Source organism: Vulpes vulpes, chromosome 16 (genome assembly GCF_048418805.1).
Source record: "Vulpes vulpes isolate BD-2025 chromosome 16, VulVul3, whole genome shotgun sequence".
NCBI lineage: Eukaryota > Metazoa > Chordata > Mammalia > Carnivora > Canidae > Vulpes > Vulpes vulpes.
Genome location: NC_132795.1, coordinates 42,373,893 through 42,391,788, shown reverse-complemented (window position 1 = coordinate 42,391,788; position 17,896 = coordinate 42,373,893). Strand labels below are relative to the sequence as shown.

Genomic DNA, 17,896 nt, shown 5'->3' with positions numbered 1-17,896 from the left:
GAATGTTATATGATAGTATAATGCTTAGGATTCTCTACATTTAAAAAATAATTTTATTTAAATAAAGATGTTTTTAATGAAGATATTTTTTAAATGTTTTGGGGAAGATTTTTTTTTTTTGGTTGGTTGGTTGGTTTGGTTGTTACTTGCTTTTTGTCATCAGTGCTTTCTACATTTTAAGGACATATGTGATTTTTTTTTTATTTAGTGGAGAGAAAGTACTAGGATTTCTCTAAATTGCTAAGCTGCAGAAATGAACTCTGCGAAGCATGTTTTATTCTTAGTGAAGTAGGAGCAGCTAGTAGTAGACTATTAAGTCTGGGATATATATAACTTCAAACAAAAAAGAGTTATTCAAAATGTGTTGAGCTCTCCTTACTCCATTTTGCCGGTCTGATCGGTCTAGAATAAAAGAGAATGAGAGCAAGACATGGTTTGGCTAAAGATACAACAGTTGCTTAGATTATCTCTGTATCATTCTGAGTGTGATTTGTCTGATTGTTTTTCCTGATAAGTTGTCCGAAACAATTAGTTTATTGTCATGTAGACTTGACCTTAAAGATAAAAAGAAAAAAAAACTATAACTAAATGGGAACTGTTTTACCGACAATCAGTGTTCCCCCCAGATTTTAAATCAGAATTAAAAAAACATATGTGGATTCAGCAAACATTCATCAAGCGTGGGTACTGCAGGGAAGTATGCCAAGTGGTGACTAGTGTGCTCATGAGGACGCTGAACAAAACCCGGTCCCTGCCCTGGCGGGCTGTGCAGAGGGGAGGGAAGGTCATGATGAAGGTGGGGACAGAGCTTTCCCATTTCTTTCCTGGATGAAGACCCTGCCCTGCCCCGCAGACGCCATGCTTCCATAGTCCCAGAGACATTGGGCAGTTCTCAGGTTTCTTTAGTCATGAAGCTGGTTGATGCGATAACCATAAATTGAAAGCCAGATTATTTAGTTGTGAATTTGTAACAAATCAAATAATGAAGACATTATGGAAGAACTCTAACACCTATAACACTGTGTCCTCGGAGTCTAAGCAGAGGGCCGCAACCCGGTGGCTCCTAAGGGTGTCTAGGTGTCTAAATAGTAATGTGTTTGGTTTGGCTCACATAACATTTGAGAAAAATCCAGATTATTTTACCAGCTTTAAAAATGGAAAATTCACATAAGTACCAGATTCATGGGTTCCCCTAAAATATCGCAAGATTTGGCAAAGCTGGACCACTCTGCCTAAAATTCTCTAGAACAAAGTTGTAGTTTCTCCTTTTAGATACCAATTCACTGGAATCCTCCTGGGCCATCCATTTATTTCTGTACTTGAATGCAGGCCAAGGGCACTTGAGTTGGTTTAAATGAAACTTTAGAGTTTTCATTTAGAATCTTTGGGGGGGCTTGTTTCTTCCCACAAATAAGTAGTTTTCCAGTATCTAAAATGGCTTCGAGCACATGATATTCAATAAATATTGATTAAATGGATGGACAGATGGATGAATGAATGGCTAGATGAATGGGGGATAGATAGATACGAATGAATAAAATGAATATTTTAGGTAAAATGAAGAATATATGTATTCTAAAAATATGATATCTTCTCCTTGGGTTATAAGTAGGTTATAAAACCCAGGGAAGTGGTGGTCTGGTAATAGAGAGCTTCACATATACGAAGACCATCTTTATAGTATATGCCTTCTTGTTAGGCAGTTTCAGCTACTTAATAATCTAGAACAAAGTGTGAAAACAATTAGCTCTTTTAATATGGCTAATTCCTTTGTCTTTAGTAAGAAACACTTTAGGAGCATTAATTACCAAGTCACCGTATCAGCTATTATATCCATTTCAAAATATTATTTATTGTATTAATTTGCTAGAGCTTCTATGACAAAATACCAGACCACGTGACTTAAATAATAGAAATTTATTTTCTGATGATTCTGGAGGCTAGAAGTCCCAGGTCAAGGTGTCAGCAGCTTTTTTTCTGAGGATTCTCTAATTGGCTTGCAGATGGCTGCCCTTTTTTGCTGTATCCTGCCATGCTCATCCCCCTGTCTGGTCATCTGTGTTCTGGAAGGACACCGGTCATATCGGATTAGGGCCCACCCTAACCGCCTCATTTTGACTTCATTACCTCTTACCTTATCTCCAAATACAGTCACATTCTGAAGTCCTAGGGGGTTAGGGTTCCAACACATGAATTTTAGAGGGACACAATCCAGAGCTTTAAACATAAGTCAACCACTTCTCAATACTGTCTGTGAGCTACCTGCATCAAAATCTTTAGCAGAACTCCTTATAAAAGCACATATGAAAAAAAAAAAAGCACATATGTTTTTGGTTTCTACTCCACATATAATGAATGTAGAAGAAGCAGAGCCTCGGGTGTCTGATTTTAAACAAATTATCACAGTGAATCAATGCACAGTGAAGTTCAAGAACCATTGACATAGTTTTTTTTCAAGATTTTATTTTTTTATTCATGAGAGACAGAGAGAGAGAGAGAGAGAGAGAGAGGCAGAGACACAGGCAGAGGGAGAAGCAGGCTCCACGCAGGGAGCCCGACGTGGGACTCGATCCTGGGTCTCCAGTATCAGGCCCTGGGCTGAAGGCGGCGGCTAAACTGCTGAGCCACCCAGGCTGCCCTCCCCCTTTTTTTTTTAAAGATTTTATTTATTTACATTGGCATTAAGATTCTGATACCATTCCTCTTGGCTAAATCTATAATACCTGAGAATATTTATTATCTTAACCAGGAAGGAAATAACACTCGAGTAAACTTACGGCACACTTGGTATGTGACAAACACTGTTCTAGAATTTATGTACGAACCACGTGAGATCTCAAAATCACCCTGTAATGTAGGCGTTATATGTATTATCATCCCCATTTTATAAATTAGGAAACAGGCCTGGAGAGATTAGTGACTTGCTCAGAGCAACTTGGTTAGCAAGTGTTGGAAAAGGCTGTTTGGTGGAACCCAGCTCTCAACCGTGATGCAACCTGCCCCTTCCCAGCACTCCCTAGAAAGAAAATTTAATGGTATGTGGTCAGTCTAATATATATTTTATACTCTTACCTACTGAATAAAGTAGGTGGAAGGATTTTAGATACTATAAAAGCACAAGACAAATAGAGCAAGTTTACTATGATTACTTTCAGTTGGAGGTAAGATTGACATTCATGAGAATTAACAAATCACAAACCACACAGCTAGTATGTAGTTGAACCAGGACTTGTACCCGGGTTTGCTGGCTCAACTCCAGTTCTTCCCACTACTCTGCAGAATGGATATAACGTTTAAGTTGGTATTATTCCTTCAAATTACCAGATGGCATTTTGTTACTACTTTTCAAGTCAACTTTTAAAGAAGAAAAAGTATATGACAAATTACCTTAAATCTATGTATATGTAGCCTGCACGAGGACGGAAAAGTGATTAAATGTGTTTTAGTGCGAAGAAATTATAAGCAGCTCTTAATTTTCAATTGTGTGGAACTTCTGGTGATGGATTTTAATACTTAGCCATCGAGCCGTTGACAGTCTACTTGTCTCAGGAATTCTAAGTTCAGGCTGAGCTATGAATATGCAATGAACCAACCTAGTGCTCTGAACTTGATCTCCTTTTGAGGAGATGCTGCTTCCATCAGCCTGGCTTCCGCTGGTGGCCATGACATTCTACAGCTCAGCAAGAAAGACGTAAAATCTTGTTTGCCCTGACAGTATAAGAGAAGAACAAAGAATCATTTTTTCACCTTCCATTTCCAGACATCAATTTGCTGGAATCCCCCTGGGGGATAAAGGATAATTTTGTAGAACTCAAGCCCGTGCTATCTGTATGGATGTGTACCAGGGAAGATGAACATATGCCCCTAACCATATAATATGCAAATAAAGTTTGCATATAGATTTCCAGGAATTTTTGGTGTTGGTTTTGCTTTCCTTTTATATGAAAAAAACTCACGTTAAAAAAGCAAACAGAGCAGTATAATTAACTACTATGTGCTCGGCAGCTACCTTCAACAGTTACCCACTGATCGCTGATCTTATTTCAGCTGTATCTCCACCCTCCCCGACCCCCACCATTCTGACATAATCCAAGCCATCGTCTGATTCCACGTATACATATTTCAGCACACATTTCAGAAAGATAAGAGTTATTTTCATGTAAGCACTGTATCACTGTATACCTAACATTAACAGTAAGGTTGAGAGGCACACAGTAGGTGCTTGATCATGAGTTTCTACTCATGAGTTTCTACTTTCAGGGGAAGCCTTCTGGGCAGCAGTGTGGTTGGCAGGAGAGACCAAGGGCCTTCTCGTGATGCAGCATTTATGTAGCACTCTAGATACTACTGGGAAAGTCTCAGTCGTGCATATGGAGAATTGGAGCGAGGCTGCCCAAGGACACCCTGGGGTTGGCGGTGTCAAGGTTTCCATCGGTGCTCACCTGACTCCGTGCTCACTAGAGGCGGTGGCTGCTCTCCCACTCCACCACCCTCCTCTCGCGTCTCTAAATCCTACTTTGAACTTCCAAGCTCGCTCCAACCCATGTCCTTCATGGAGCCAACCTGTTTGACCTCAGTCCTCAGCTGTCACTCGCATCTGCACATCCAGTGGTGTTGCTGGCCAGGGTGACTCTTCGCAGCAAGGACAGCCGCAGCGTGGACGCCAGCTGTTTACCACGAGCTCACCGGCTGCTGGGGCCAAGCCTCACCTTTGCCTCCATCTCCCCTCAACACTTACTACTCTGTGCAGTTGGTGCTGTTGGGTCTTACAGATGCGGAAACTGAGCTCCAGTGAGCTTCAGTCACGTGCCCGGTCACCACTGTAAGTGACAGTGATGGGATGTGGAGCCACGTCCAGTGTGACATTAGAGCCAGCCTCCCTGGGACTTCACCTTTTGTTTACCTGTTCCACGTAATACCTTAAGCGTCCGAGTAGGCTGGAGGCTCCCAGAAGAGCATCTATGACTTATGTACCCGGGGCCCCAAAATGATGAGCCTTGGGGGAACAAGGCATCCCACCTGCCACGAATGATGATGCAAATAACTGTGAAAACGGCTTTAATTACCCCTTCCAGGACCTTAAAACCTGGAAAGTCCACGGTTACCTGAACATCACCTCTAGTGTATGAAGTCAATAAATCAAATGCATGTTACTCTGGTGAATTCTCACACTATAGTATGTCATCTTAAAAGAAGTCAGGAAGCCAACCATAGCCAGCAACAATCACAAAGTAAAATTGTCTCTCTATAAATATATCTAATTAACCGCTGATTGTGAGCAATTGCTTTTTCACTTTGCTCTCCTTCCCATTTTCAAAAACGCACCAACCGCCCCCCTCCCCCCAGTTGTGGCTTTTGCTGTACCTTCACCTTGATTTCCATGAGAAAAATCCCATTTATTGTGTAGGAATAGTTGGTGTCCAGTGCATTTTATGTAAAGTGCTACATAAATGCAGCTTCCAGCCTCCTAGCCACCCTGCTTTTAACTAGAATAATATCCCAGTTTCGGTAGTTACAGAAATGGGCCCTATAATTACTAAAAAGATAGATCTCTTGGCCTAGAGTTAGCGGTGAAGGTTAAGGTGCAGGGATGGGGAATAATATCCTGTTTGAGGAGGACCTGAATGCCTCCGGAGAAACTTAGACTTCATCTCACAGGGAGATCTTGGGGCCATAAGAAGGATGAGGATGGTGATGGGGAAGATAGACAAACAGGTTATTGGGCAACAGTAGAGAAAAGATGGAAAATAAGGAAGACACCCAGAAAACTCTGGAGCAACTCAGACACCAGGCAGTGGCATCCCAGGTAAAGGCAGCAAGATTAGGGAAACAAAAGGAAGAGCCGAGAAAAATTGTTTTTTAAAGAATCCAGAGTAACTTTCACAGCCACAGAATTCGGTTTAGCTGTGGTTAGTGTTGTTAATCATTTTATCTCTGCTACAACGTTCAGACCATCGAATGGAAATTCTATGAATTTACCGATTATTTTCCATAGACCTCTGGTTTGAGGATTTTATTATTACACTGAAGATGCATTGAAGACATCACCTGTCCCGGGGTGGCTTGGGCAGGTGTACTACTTGTTATGTGTGTGTGATATAAATGAGACACTTGACACCTTCGACCTCTTGCTCCAGCTGAGAAAGCAAATTGTAAGCTATCAGCTCCAAACCAGGGACACCGTGATGCTATCAGGACTTCAAGAAAAGCTTTTGGCACTAACCCATGGATGGCCTGCCATCTTGTTAAAAGGTTGAATTTGTTTCCAAAATAAATGCTATCATTTCAAATTCTAAGCACCAGAAACCCCCATATCACTAAATAATAATGTATTCGTGGCCATACAAAGGCATTTTTAAAGCAGGTGTTACTTGCTATTTGTATGCAAGTATGTATGTATGTATGAGTTGCTCCTTCCTGAGTCCCATTTTTTAAAAAGGGAAACAAAGAAGACATCATCTTGGTTCAGAAATCCAGCCGAACTTCATCTTTCCCTCAAAGAACGGAAAAATTAGGTCGACATCAAGACCACTTACGAAATCCTCAGGCTTCCTGATACTAGTAGATTCATGGAAACATAGCAGCTATTTTAAATATCGCAGAACTTTACCTTTGACATTCCGTACTCCAGGTCTGTCTGAAACTGAGAAGCACAAAGATGTCTCAAATTTATGGCTAAGGATACATCTATGATACATCGGCTGTGATTAAATTACTGCTTTGTGGTTTTCAACGGTTCTCGTGGTTTATAAAACTTCACTAGTCACACATAAGAGGGATACATGGAAAAGCCAGGGAGGCGGCCAGTGCGCATCCGTGTGCTTTGGCACCTGTAGCCATCGGTGTGAATTGTGTAAGTCAAGCAGGGTTTCCGAAATACAGGCAATCTGTCATATGAGCAAAAGATTCCGTACATATAACTACATTTTCAAATAGTTTAGAAATCTCTCTCTTGCATTCATATATGTGTGTGTGTATATATATACATATGAAATTCATGTGTATATAAGTATATATGTAATATATTTGAAATTCACTTATATCTACATAATATAGATGTAATTCATATAAATATATGTATATATGAATACATTCATTTTATAATTTTATACATTTTATACATACATATAAATACATATAAATACATATAATACATTTTATATATACATATAAATATATGTATGTATATATAAATACCTACATATATATGAATTAGCACCCCTTTTGGAGGCACCTAATTTGTTTCTAATAAAATATTGAGAACTTTTATTATTATTATTATTACAGCAGTTTTCCTTGGGCTGAGGCTGAAAAGCAGTCTGAAAACTGTAACTTCTGCAGCATTGGTAGCAAGCGTGGCCAAGTGCCAGCCCAGGACTTTATCACAGTATAAATGGAGTTTTAAGTGTTTGTTTCCAGCGCAGGTTCTCGCAGCCCAGGCACTTCCCAGCCTCATTGTTCCTTTGTTCTAGCGGATGTACAAAGGATTGACTGTTTTGTTTTCTGGCTCAGAGAGATTAGATAAAGTCTGCATTTCTGAACTTCGCCCTGTACGCACGCAACCTTAAAATTCATTTTCTCTAGCTTCTATTTTGCAGATTATATATGGCTTAGGTTTTACTGATCATACTGTGATCTTCTTTAACCCTTATCTGGCTTGTAGCCATCAGCGACAGTATTGATCTGGTCCGAGCTATTGCTGCAAAGCAGCCGTCCCTCTCACCCTTGTCCTCAAAATGCCTCTTCCGCAAAAATGTGTCATCTCGATCGGCTGTGACAAGGTTGTTCTTGACTTTCATTGGCTTCCAGAATCTCCTGGTAGTGAAGTACCTTATTCTTGCCGGGCAACAATAACAACAAAAAACTTTCTGGGAGGGGAAATTCTGTTCTTTCTTCTTGTTATACCGTTCTTAATTACAGACTATGATATTGGATAGGATAGAAAAATGTAAATAATATTGCCAGAAAAAAAACAACTGCTGTTTTTCCACAAAAACCTATAAATGAGAATCATCTTGGGAATTTTTAAATTTTATCTTAGTAGTAAGTTAGGTCATGGGAATAAGCTGATAAGATTTTATCAAGTTTTTGTGTTTTTCTTCATGAAGAAGGCAATTGAGGCTATTAGTTTAGCTTTAAAAAATTGTATCCCACAATTTTTTAAATTCCACTGCCTCTAACTTATCAGTGATTCAGAGGAAGCCCTTTTTTATGATCAAGTAAGGAGCATAAGTTCATATTACTTATGCCAGGTATCATTGGCTCTATACTTCCTTAAAACACCCGAGAAGACGGATCTGATTATGACACTGCCCAGGCAGACAGGGGTGGGGGTGGGGGGTGGGTGGAGGCTTACATCGAGGGAGTAACTTGTCCAAAGTCTCATGACTAATACATGATGGACCCAAGGATCTGAACCGGGTTCTATCTGACCCCAAAGCCCACACCCTCTGCCACTATGTTTCTCTGCTTCCGTGGTGGGACCTCCTCCTGTTTACAGAAATAATAACAACAACAGTAGCTGACATTGAACACCTGCTATGTGCCAGACACCGTTCTAAGGGCTCTTGATAAGACACTCAATTTAACCTTCGTAGATATCTTGCCAAAAAGGTGGTATTATTATCAGCCTTGCATAGGTGAGCTGGTGGAGGCACAGAGAGCTTAAGGAATTGCCCGAAGTACCCAGCTACAGAACAGGAGAGTCAAATTCAGGCCCATGCTGTCAGACTACAGAGCCCACCCTCTTCAGGTGAACCTCTGCTGTGCTGGGGCATCAGCCACACAACCTGGTGCTTTGGACTCTGAACTACTGCTGTCTCAGCTTCCTTGTCAGCTGACATTTATATTGTTATTAGTTCTTGTATTATAAAATGTTATGTGGCTTGTGGGCTTTTTGCAGTATGATGTACTCATATAAAAACAAAAAAAAAGACATTAGATTGGCCATAATCTGTATTTAGCTTATGGGTCATGTCTCTATGTGACCCATAGAGAGTCATAGGAGCTATCTGACCATAAATACTTTTTTTTATAAGATTTTTTATTTATTTACTCATGAGAGACACACAGAGAGAGGCAGAGACACAGGCAGAGGGAGAAGCAGGCCCCATGCAGGGAGCCCAACATGGGACTCGATCCCAGGACTCTAGGATCACGCCCTGGGCTGAAGGCGGTGCTAAACCGCTGAGCCACCCTAAATACCCTTTTAATACAGAATAAGGTTATCTTGTTCCTATCTGTATTAATGTCAGTCACAGCAAACATCTTAAAACAGACTGTTCTAAGAAGATTCTAGAATCTGAGTTATTTCGTGAGCAAAATAGAATTTACCAAGATGTAGATAAGAACTGAAATCCCTGTAGCCTTGCCACTAAAACATCTCACCTGGCTTTGAACTTTAGCCTCCGATATCTTGATCCGACTTTCTAGATCAAGAACCAAGTTGGATTTCTGAAAATTACTCATATATAAATGTCTCTCAATGCTGCTATTCCCTGCATTCAGGGTAGGGAGGGCCTTCTTTCTCTGATGGCCCCACGGCATCATAGAATGGCTGATCATTCATACTACTGACATCGTTCCTAACCCAGGGACAAGTGCTCATCCTATTTCAAGTTCCACGGTGAAGATTCAGTACACTGGACAACACGGGAAATAGGAAATGGGACTCCTCAAACTCACCCGACTCTCACCCAACTCTCACCCAACTCTCGTTGAACCTAAGTGAACAAGCTAGGTGCAGGACCAACCCCCTCCACTCACTCTGGAGGCTTCAGCAGCTCCAAAACATCCCTGAACTTAAATTGAGAAAATCTAAGGACAGAGGGAATCCCAGGTGTTGGGAGAATTCATTTTTACAAGTGACCTAGGCTAAGCTCGTAATCAGGTCTATATTTTTTGTGGTTTTATGATATTTAAAAACAACCCAAAGTCATATATATATATATATTTAACTCCCCAAATCCACAACCTAAAAAAGAAAAAGTTTGATACACATTTCAAACTATTTCTTAGTATCTGTATTTCCTGTTGAGATGTTTAGTACTTATCCAGGCATAGCCTGGGTGTTTGTCAGTGTGTGAAAAGTGCTAACCTTCCAAGCCAAAGAAAATATAACCTTACTTGGAATTCTAAGCTCAGAGCTGTCTTAGCAAAAAAGTTTTATTAGAAAAAGAAGTTTGTATGATGAGAAGCTAAGTGGAGTAATACCGATTTGTTTCACGCGCAGCAGATTCTTCAAAGTTTTTAAAGAAAAAGATTCTGGGTTACAGCAAACTAGCATGTGTCTGCAAAAGCCTTGAAGCCATGTTCTCTCTTTTGGATTTTTGCCTTGCAGATCCTTTACCACCTGCTAAGTTTGAAGTCAATAAAGAGAAGACGACTTCAACGAGCTTGCATGTTTGGTGGACTCCTTCTTCTGGAAAAGTCACCTGGTATGAGATAGAGTTGTTTGACAATGACCAAAAGATACAGGAGACTCAAATTCAAGAAAGTACTTCATTGAACGAACATACATTTTTTAACCTCACTGCTGGTAGTAAATACAGTATGGCCATTACAGCTGTTTCTGGAGAGAAACGTTCCCTTACGATTTACACCAATGGATCCACAGGTAAGACTTGCTTACAGATAGTTGAGTATTTATTGTCTATAATAATCCCTTTTAGTATTATATTAAAATTGAAGAGATAAAAGTAAGATTGCCTCCAGACCAAAGATGGTACATAGGGAGGTAGGTGGGTAGGTAGATAGACAGACGAGTGCTGCGCAGTATGGTGGGAAGGCTAGACTAAAAATAAGGAGATGTGGCTGTGCTGCTAGCCTGCTAGGTGATTTTGAGCAAGTTCTGGGACTTCTCTGGACCTGGATTTTCTCCAAAATGAAGTCGATGTCTCCTAATGGCCTTTCTAACTCAAATCTTAGGCAACAGCAGTTTCTACCTCAGTTTCTGATTTTGTTCCATAATGTGGATGGCCATTAGTGTTTTCCTCCTGTGTGATGCTCTTCTCATAACATCAAGTCATGATGTTTCCTACATTCTCTGACATCTGGAACTAGTGTCTTCTTGCACCCACACATCCAGATGTCAACGACATGCTTCACCTCCTTCCATGAAACACTGTCCTTCTGATCATGGTCTCTCCTCTCGTTTTCTCTCTGGCTTTCTTGCTATTTTTCTGTTTTTCATCTTCCGTAGTTCTTCTCTCTCGTCTCTCTTTGCTGCTCAGCCATGTCATACTTTATTGGCAAAAATTACCCTAATACCTATTAAGTAGGGGAGAGGTAAACTATGATGTAGCTTTAGGTGTGGACTTTGAAAAAAGCACTAATTCAGATTCCAGTGAAATTTCAACAGCACTGTTTTCATTACTTTTTGCACAAATGAGATGTACAGAAGCATACCTAAAGGTGTGATTTTCAACTAAATGTGTCTCTGTCTTCTATAAGGAATTATGAGTGACCCTTTGGAAATGCATTTTGTTTTCCCAGTGCCATCCCCAGTGAAAGATATCAATATTTCAGCAAAAACCAATTCTCTCCTGATTTCCTGGTCCCATGGCTCTGGGAATGTGGAAAGCTACCGGCTGATGCTGATGGATAAAGAGAACCTCGTTTGTGGCAATGTCATGGACAAATATGCTACTTCCCACAGTTATAATGACCTGATACCTGGCCACCTCTATAACCTGACCATTGTGACCGAGGCTGCAGGGCTGCGAAACTACAGATGGAAACTGGCCAGGACAAGTGAGTTCCACTAACTAGCTAAACAAAAATAAAGCTCAAATCATTGAAATGTTTAATAACCATGGCTTGTTATATTACTGAGATAATGCTAATATGAGACAAATTGAAATTTATATGTTATAGAAGGCCTTTAAGATGTACCCAATCTTCTATTCAGAAAAAGAGGGATTCCCTTGTATTCTAAATTTTAGAGCAGCCTGAAGTAGCAAAGTTAACCAATGATACAGTCTCAGCTTGTCTTTTTAGTATTCTGACCTCTTTGGTAAGGATTCTTACCTCCTTTTCTTAAATAAGCATCTGTTGCCTTTGTGACATCACTTACAATGAGCCAAGATTACTTTTCTTGGTGCTATACGAAGACCTGCTCCTGTGAAACAGCCATTTCTTAAACGCTGTGTCCAACAAAACATGTCCTAAGACCCAAAGCTACAGGAGCTATTCTCACAGCCTAACATAGCCAGATACACTAATCTGTGCTAAATTTTAATGAATAATTCATGTACACATTCAATCATTTGGTATCTATTGAGTATAAACTACATGCTAGGCATTGTGGATATAACAGTGCCCAAGAAGGCCAAAGTCTTTGCCCTTATGCAACTCACATTCCAGTGGATTCTAATGCTTCTAGTGGGTCTAATGTGTTAATAAATTCCCTTTCTCAGTAAGCTATCTAATTTTAAGAGAAACTTTTAGGTATGTAGTGCCTTAGAAATTACTCTAATGGGAAGAGCTCTTGGCACTACCAGAGATTGATGGGAAAAATATTTGGGGGGGGCACATGTACATTTACATACCTTCCACATCACACCTCAAAGATGTATAGATGTTCCCAACAAAAACGTGCCATATATCTCAGGGCGCCTACTGGCTCAGTTGGAGGAGCATGCAACTCTTGATCTCAGGGTTGTGAGTTTAAGCCCCATATTGGGTATAGAGATTGCTTAAAAATAAACTCTTTTTTAAAAAAGTACCTTAAATAGTGCTTGCTTCGGCATCACATATACTAAAAAGTACCTTAAATATATTTTAAGAATTGTTTATGTATAGCAAGAGCAAATTACACTTCTCACTGTCCTATGCAAAATCAATGTGCTGTGCCTATTTTTAAAACGAAACGTTCATTTTTATTTTGCTATTAGTGAAGACCAAAATTACAACGTAGCCAAGAGGTAGAAAAAATATTCACCGAAGTGTCTTTCTTTTGTAACCATTTTCCTTTGATGAAATAATGACACAATTCTTGATTTATCATGATTTTATATGAAAGATAAAATATTTTTAACAAGCAAAATTTTCTGATGGCCAATTAGCTGACCGATCTATTGATTATGTACTTGCTATTATGAAATACATAAAGATGGGAAGAAATTAGGCAGATGACAGACTTCTTTGAGCATTCCAAGACATCATTTGCCAGTAAGGATCCCTAGGCTCAGTGAGATAGACAGATGTGGCCAGGGTTGCCCAGTTGGACAACAGCCAAGTCTGAGCCAGAATCCAGGCTCCTGACTCCATGTTTATGCTCTTTCCACCAGCCAGACAGCCTTTCTTTGATTTTGCCGTATTATTTTTACTCATAAAGTTGTTGCTTTCTTCTGAGCAAGGAATGTGGCTTTCGGGGATTAAGATACAGGTCATGATTTGGCCATAAAACTGGTACAATATACTGAGTTAAAGTGTCTTTTCCTGTCTTCCCATTTAGCCCCCATGGAAGTATCAAATCTGAAGGTGACAAACGATGGCACTTCGACCTCTCTAAAAGTCAAGTGGCAAAGACCTTCTGGAAATGTGGATTCCTACAACATTACTCTGTTTCACCAAAGGACTATAAAAGAATCCAGAGTATTAGCACCCCAGTTTACTGAAACTCAATTTAAAGACTTAACCCCTGGACGACTTTATCAAGTTACCATCAGCTGTGTCTCTGGTGAATTGTCTGCTCAGAAGATGGCAGTGGGCAGAACAGGTGAGTGTAGGGCTCCAGAATATTCCTTGATTGCCCAAATCATTCTCTGATCCATCTTAGAACAGGACAAAGTAAGTTAGAAGGAAAACTCTTTTCCCAGCTTGGGCAATATGGTCTACATAACTGAGGGTGCCTATGGGCCAGGGCTCCATACACAGAGTAAAACAGAGGGTTACTTGCATTCATCTGAGTTATTTAAGCAAATGTGTTTGGGGTGATTCCTGAATGATGTGTATTACTGGCTCTGCCCTGTGCTATTTCATGTCACACCACGTAAGTTGTGTGAATGCATTAGCACCGATACTAATGAATAAAACATTTCTGATCAACTCTTATAGTGAAAGCCTGTTAGCACTTACCCATGTTTTCCGTAAATTATTTTATTAACTTACATCACCAGATATTTATCCAGTGCCTTCTATGTGTAAATTACTGTGCTATGAGTTTGGAAAGTTGTTAAAATGTCAGGTTCAGCAAACTACACCCTTTGGCCAAATATGGCCTGTGCCCTGTATTTGTGTAGCCCCAAGCTAAGAGTGGTTTTTATATATTTAAAAGGTTTTTTTGAAAAGAAAAAAAAGACAAATATGAGACAGGGACCATATGTGGCCTGCAAAACCTGAAATATTTACTCTGCTGACCGTTGCTTTTAAGAGAATTACATTTTAACCAGACAAACATAGACTATACACACACAAAATAAAAGTAGTACATTATAATAATAGTAATTACACTGATATTTCCATGTATCAGGCACTAACCAAACACTTTACACCATCACCATGAGAGAGGTTCTGTTATTATCATCATTTTACAGAAATTCAGAAAGATCAAGTAGCCTGTGTATAGTCATCCACACAGTAAATGGTGGAATTGGAATTTAAACCAGAGCATTTAATTCTAGAGTCCGTTCTCTGTGGTGTTAGAGATTCTAAGTAAGAGCCATATGGTGAGAAAAACAAGAGAACAAAATTCTCGCTCAGAAGATCAATAAAGATGTGTCGGAAGAAATGGTCTTTAACTGGACCTTAAAAATGTGAGGCTCTTGGCAAGTGAAGAGGGAAAGGAGGGAAGGGCATTTGAGGCAGAAGAGCCCAGGATCCCTAGAGGTCTGCAGAACGTGCAATGGGAGGCCAGCGTTGGAGAGAGTGGGGGGAGGTAGGGAGGGGGGCTGCACAGAGGAAGACCAGAATTAAGACCAGAAGGATATGATTTTGGAAAGCTGCAAATGCCACTACCAGGACTTAATGTTTTATTCTGTAATTAATGGAGAGATTTGCATATTTTTAAGCAAAGGAATAATTAGACCAGAGTTATATTGCTTGTCAGTTGAGAAAGAGCGGGATGTCTCATGACCACAACATGCAGTGTCTCTCCCAAAAGATACCACATCCGCCAGTGTCAAAATCATGAGAAGCAACATCAATATTGTCCCTAGGGCTGGCGTGCGATCAATAAAACGCAGCACTCGTATCACCAGGTTATTAACAGGGTTTCGGGAGATCACATTCCTGATGTATCACCAAGATGATTTTAGCTTATGTTTCTTGAGCGTCAGATGTCTTTAAAACGAGGAGAGCACACTCATTCGCAATCCACAAACATCAGAAGAGGATAGAGATGTTTTGAATTGCAGGTATGAGGTCTCTTATCTACGGTTGCCCATGAAAAGTGAATGAGCATCCTTACTTTTGGTTTTTAGAATCCCCTTTTTGACATTATTTCACCATTTAGTTCCAGAGAAAGTTGGGAACCTGGAGGCAAACAGCAATGGTTCCACAAGGTCCCTGGTAGTGAGCTGGTCGCCCCCTGCTGGAGACTGGGAGCAGTATCGGATCCTGCTCTTCAATGATTCTGTGGTGCTGCTCAACATCACCCTGGGAAAGGATGAAACACACTACACCATAGATGACGTGGGGCTCATCCCGGGAAGACAGTATGAAGTCGAAGTCACCGTGGAGAGTGGGAATCTGAAGAATTCTAAGCGTTGCCAAGGCAGGACAGGTAAGCAAATACCAACGTGTGAATGACTGTTGGAATCTTAACTTGGACCCTCTCCCGAGTAACCCTGGGGAGCTGTCAAGGTAATACTCCCATGTTCCCTGAATTTGAGATGTTATGGACTTTTAGACTGAATTAGGTTTGGTGATGTTCAATTTTATCAAATTAGAATATTAAAAATTGCTTCCACTAGTAAGTCCACTCTTTTATAAAAAGGAAGACATTGTAAGCACCAAAGGAATAGGAAACAATCTGAGACTCCTTCCCACAAAAGAAGACAGTTGGCAATTTTTTTTGCTAGTGATCAGTGTTAGAGAGCCATTGCCTGGACCTAATGTTGACTGATGAGGGAATTTTGTGTACCAAGGACCGGTTATTAAAGGGAAGTGGGATATATTTGGATTTTAGGGTAGAGGAGAATGAGGATCTGGAGACATGGGTTTTGGCATTCTTGCTGTCAACACTATACTGTCATTCCTTGGGCAAGCTCACAACACCTCTGAGTCTGTTTCCTCATCTTTCAAATAAGAGAATTGCCCTTCCAAGCTCAATATTTCTATGACCTGGAATATTCCATACTTGGAGTGAAAATCAAATATCTTCTCTCATCTTGCCTGAGGATAAAGAAATAACTACATTGACTCAATGCTCTTCTTAGGAGAATGTCAAAGAAAAGAACCAAGGCGCCTCTTGAGCTTGCCAACCAGGTCTTCCAGTAATATCTTCATTTTCCAAATATTAATATCCCTTGGATAATGATCAAAGACCTATATAAGCTTAAACCAAGCTACTTTTAGCACTTCACGGAACAAGCGTCTATGTCCTCTCCAATATTATATCTTAGTCGCCTCAAATGACTTGGAATACTGTCAAGACACAGTAGGGGCTCTTAGCGTGTTGGCGTAATTATCAAGAAAGATTTTCTTACACTGTACCTCTAGGTGAATAAGGTTAGTTGAAGTAGGCTTTGATGTAATGATCCAATTCATTTCAATGTATTAAAAAGGAAGATACAAACCTAGGGACTCAATTAGAATGGAATTAGAGGACATTTCTTTGATACAAAAATCAATATAATTTTACACACTTGGTTCTTCCTTAATTTTGTTTCTCTGTTGTTTTGTGGGACCAGTACTTTACTGTTAGCAATGTCTCCTAGAACTTGTAATAATAAAACTTCTTAAAGAAATCGAAACAATTTCAGTTCTTTGGATAATGGGAGTCCTTAATCAAATACTGCTATGGCTTGCCAGGTGTACGACTATTACTCTCCCTTTCACGGATACATCAGTGTCCCTTCTCAGAAATGAAGGGAAGAAGCACTTTGTCTTTCTAATCTAACAGGGTAAAAAATACTCCTAACTTCACCTCAAATAATCAAATTTAGAGACCTTTCTCTCTGCTTTTGTGGATGACAAGACGGAATTCAGTATTTTCATTTCATAGAATTCATATGAAGAAATAAATACTCAAGGTAATGTGTGGTCAGAAATAAATGACCCAGAAAAGCACTTTCCAATAGTATTCTTTTGAATCCTCCCTTCCGGATAGGTTGTATAAACAAAATTTGAGGTGCCCGGCTGGCTCAGTCGGTGGAGCACACAACTCTTGATCTCGAGGTTGTGAGTTCAAGCCCCACAGTGGGTGTAGAGATTACCTAAAAATAAAATCTTTAAAAGACATACACACACATTTTTTGTGAATAGCTCCCCCTCTGCACCCCACCCCCCACCCCGCTCAAGAGCTCATACATGTTCAGAAAAGAAATGCTGAACTGGAACACTCCTGTGATTGGAAGAGAAGCTCACTAAGAAATACTTGAGCGGGGGGGAGGGGCAGGATGGCGGAAGAGTAGGGTCCCCAAGTCACCTGTCCTCAACAAATTACCTAGAAAACCATCCAATCATCCTGAAAATCTACGAATTCGGCCTGAGATTTAAAGAGAGACCAGCTGGAACGCTACAGTGAGAAGAGTTCGCGCTTCTATCAAGGTAGGAAGACGGGGAAAAGAAATAAAGACACAAAAGGCCTCCAAGGGGGAGGGGCCCCGCGAGGAGCCGGGCTGAGGCAGGGGCGAGTGTCCCCAGGACAGGAGAGCCCCGTCCCGGAGGAGCAGGAGCTGCACCGACCTTCCCCGCGGAAAGGGGCCCGCAGGGAGTTAGAGCAGGACCCAGG

At 40.4% G+C, this 17,896-nt stretch overlaps 1 protein-coding gene across 6 annotated transcripts in view; it reads left to right on the top strand.

The window, feature by feature from the left end:
* The window catches only part of PTPRB (protein tyrosine phosphatase receptor type B), a 121,853-nt gene that overhangs the window by 32,511 nt on the left and 71,446 nt on the right, over nt 1-17,896 (top strand). For all 6 annotated transcript variants that reach the window (XM_072742060.1, XM_072742063.1, XM_072742062.1 and 3 more), the window contains 4 exons: nt 10,340-10,615; nt 11,494-11,751; nt 13,457-13,720; nt 15,455-15,724. In XM_072742060.1, the coding sequence (XP_072598161.1) occupies nt 10,340-10,615; nt 11,494-11,751; nt 13,457-13,720; nt 15,455-15,724 (1,068 nt within the window). The remainder of the gene's footprint in view (nt 1-10,339; nt 10,616-11,493; nt 11,752-13,456; nt 13,721-15,454; nt 15,725-17,896) is intronic.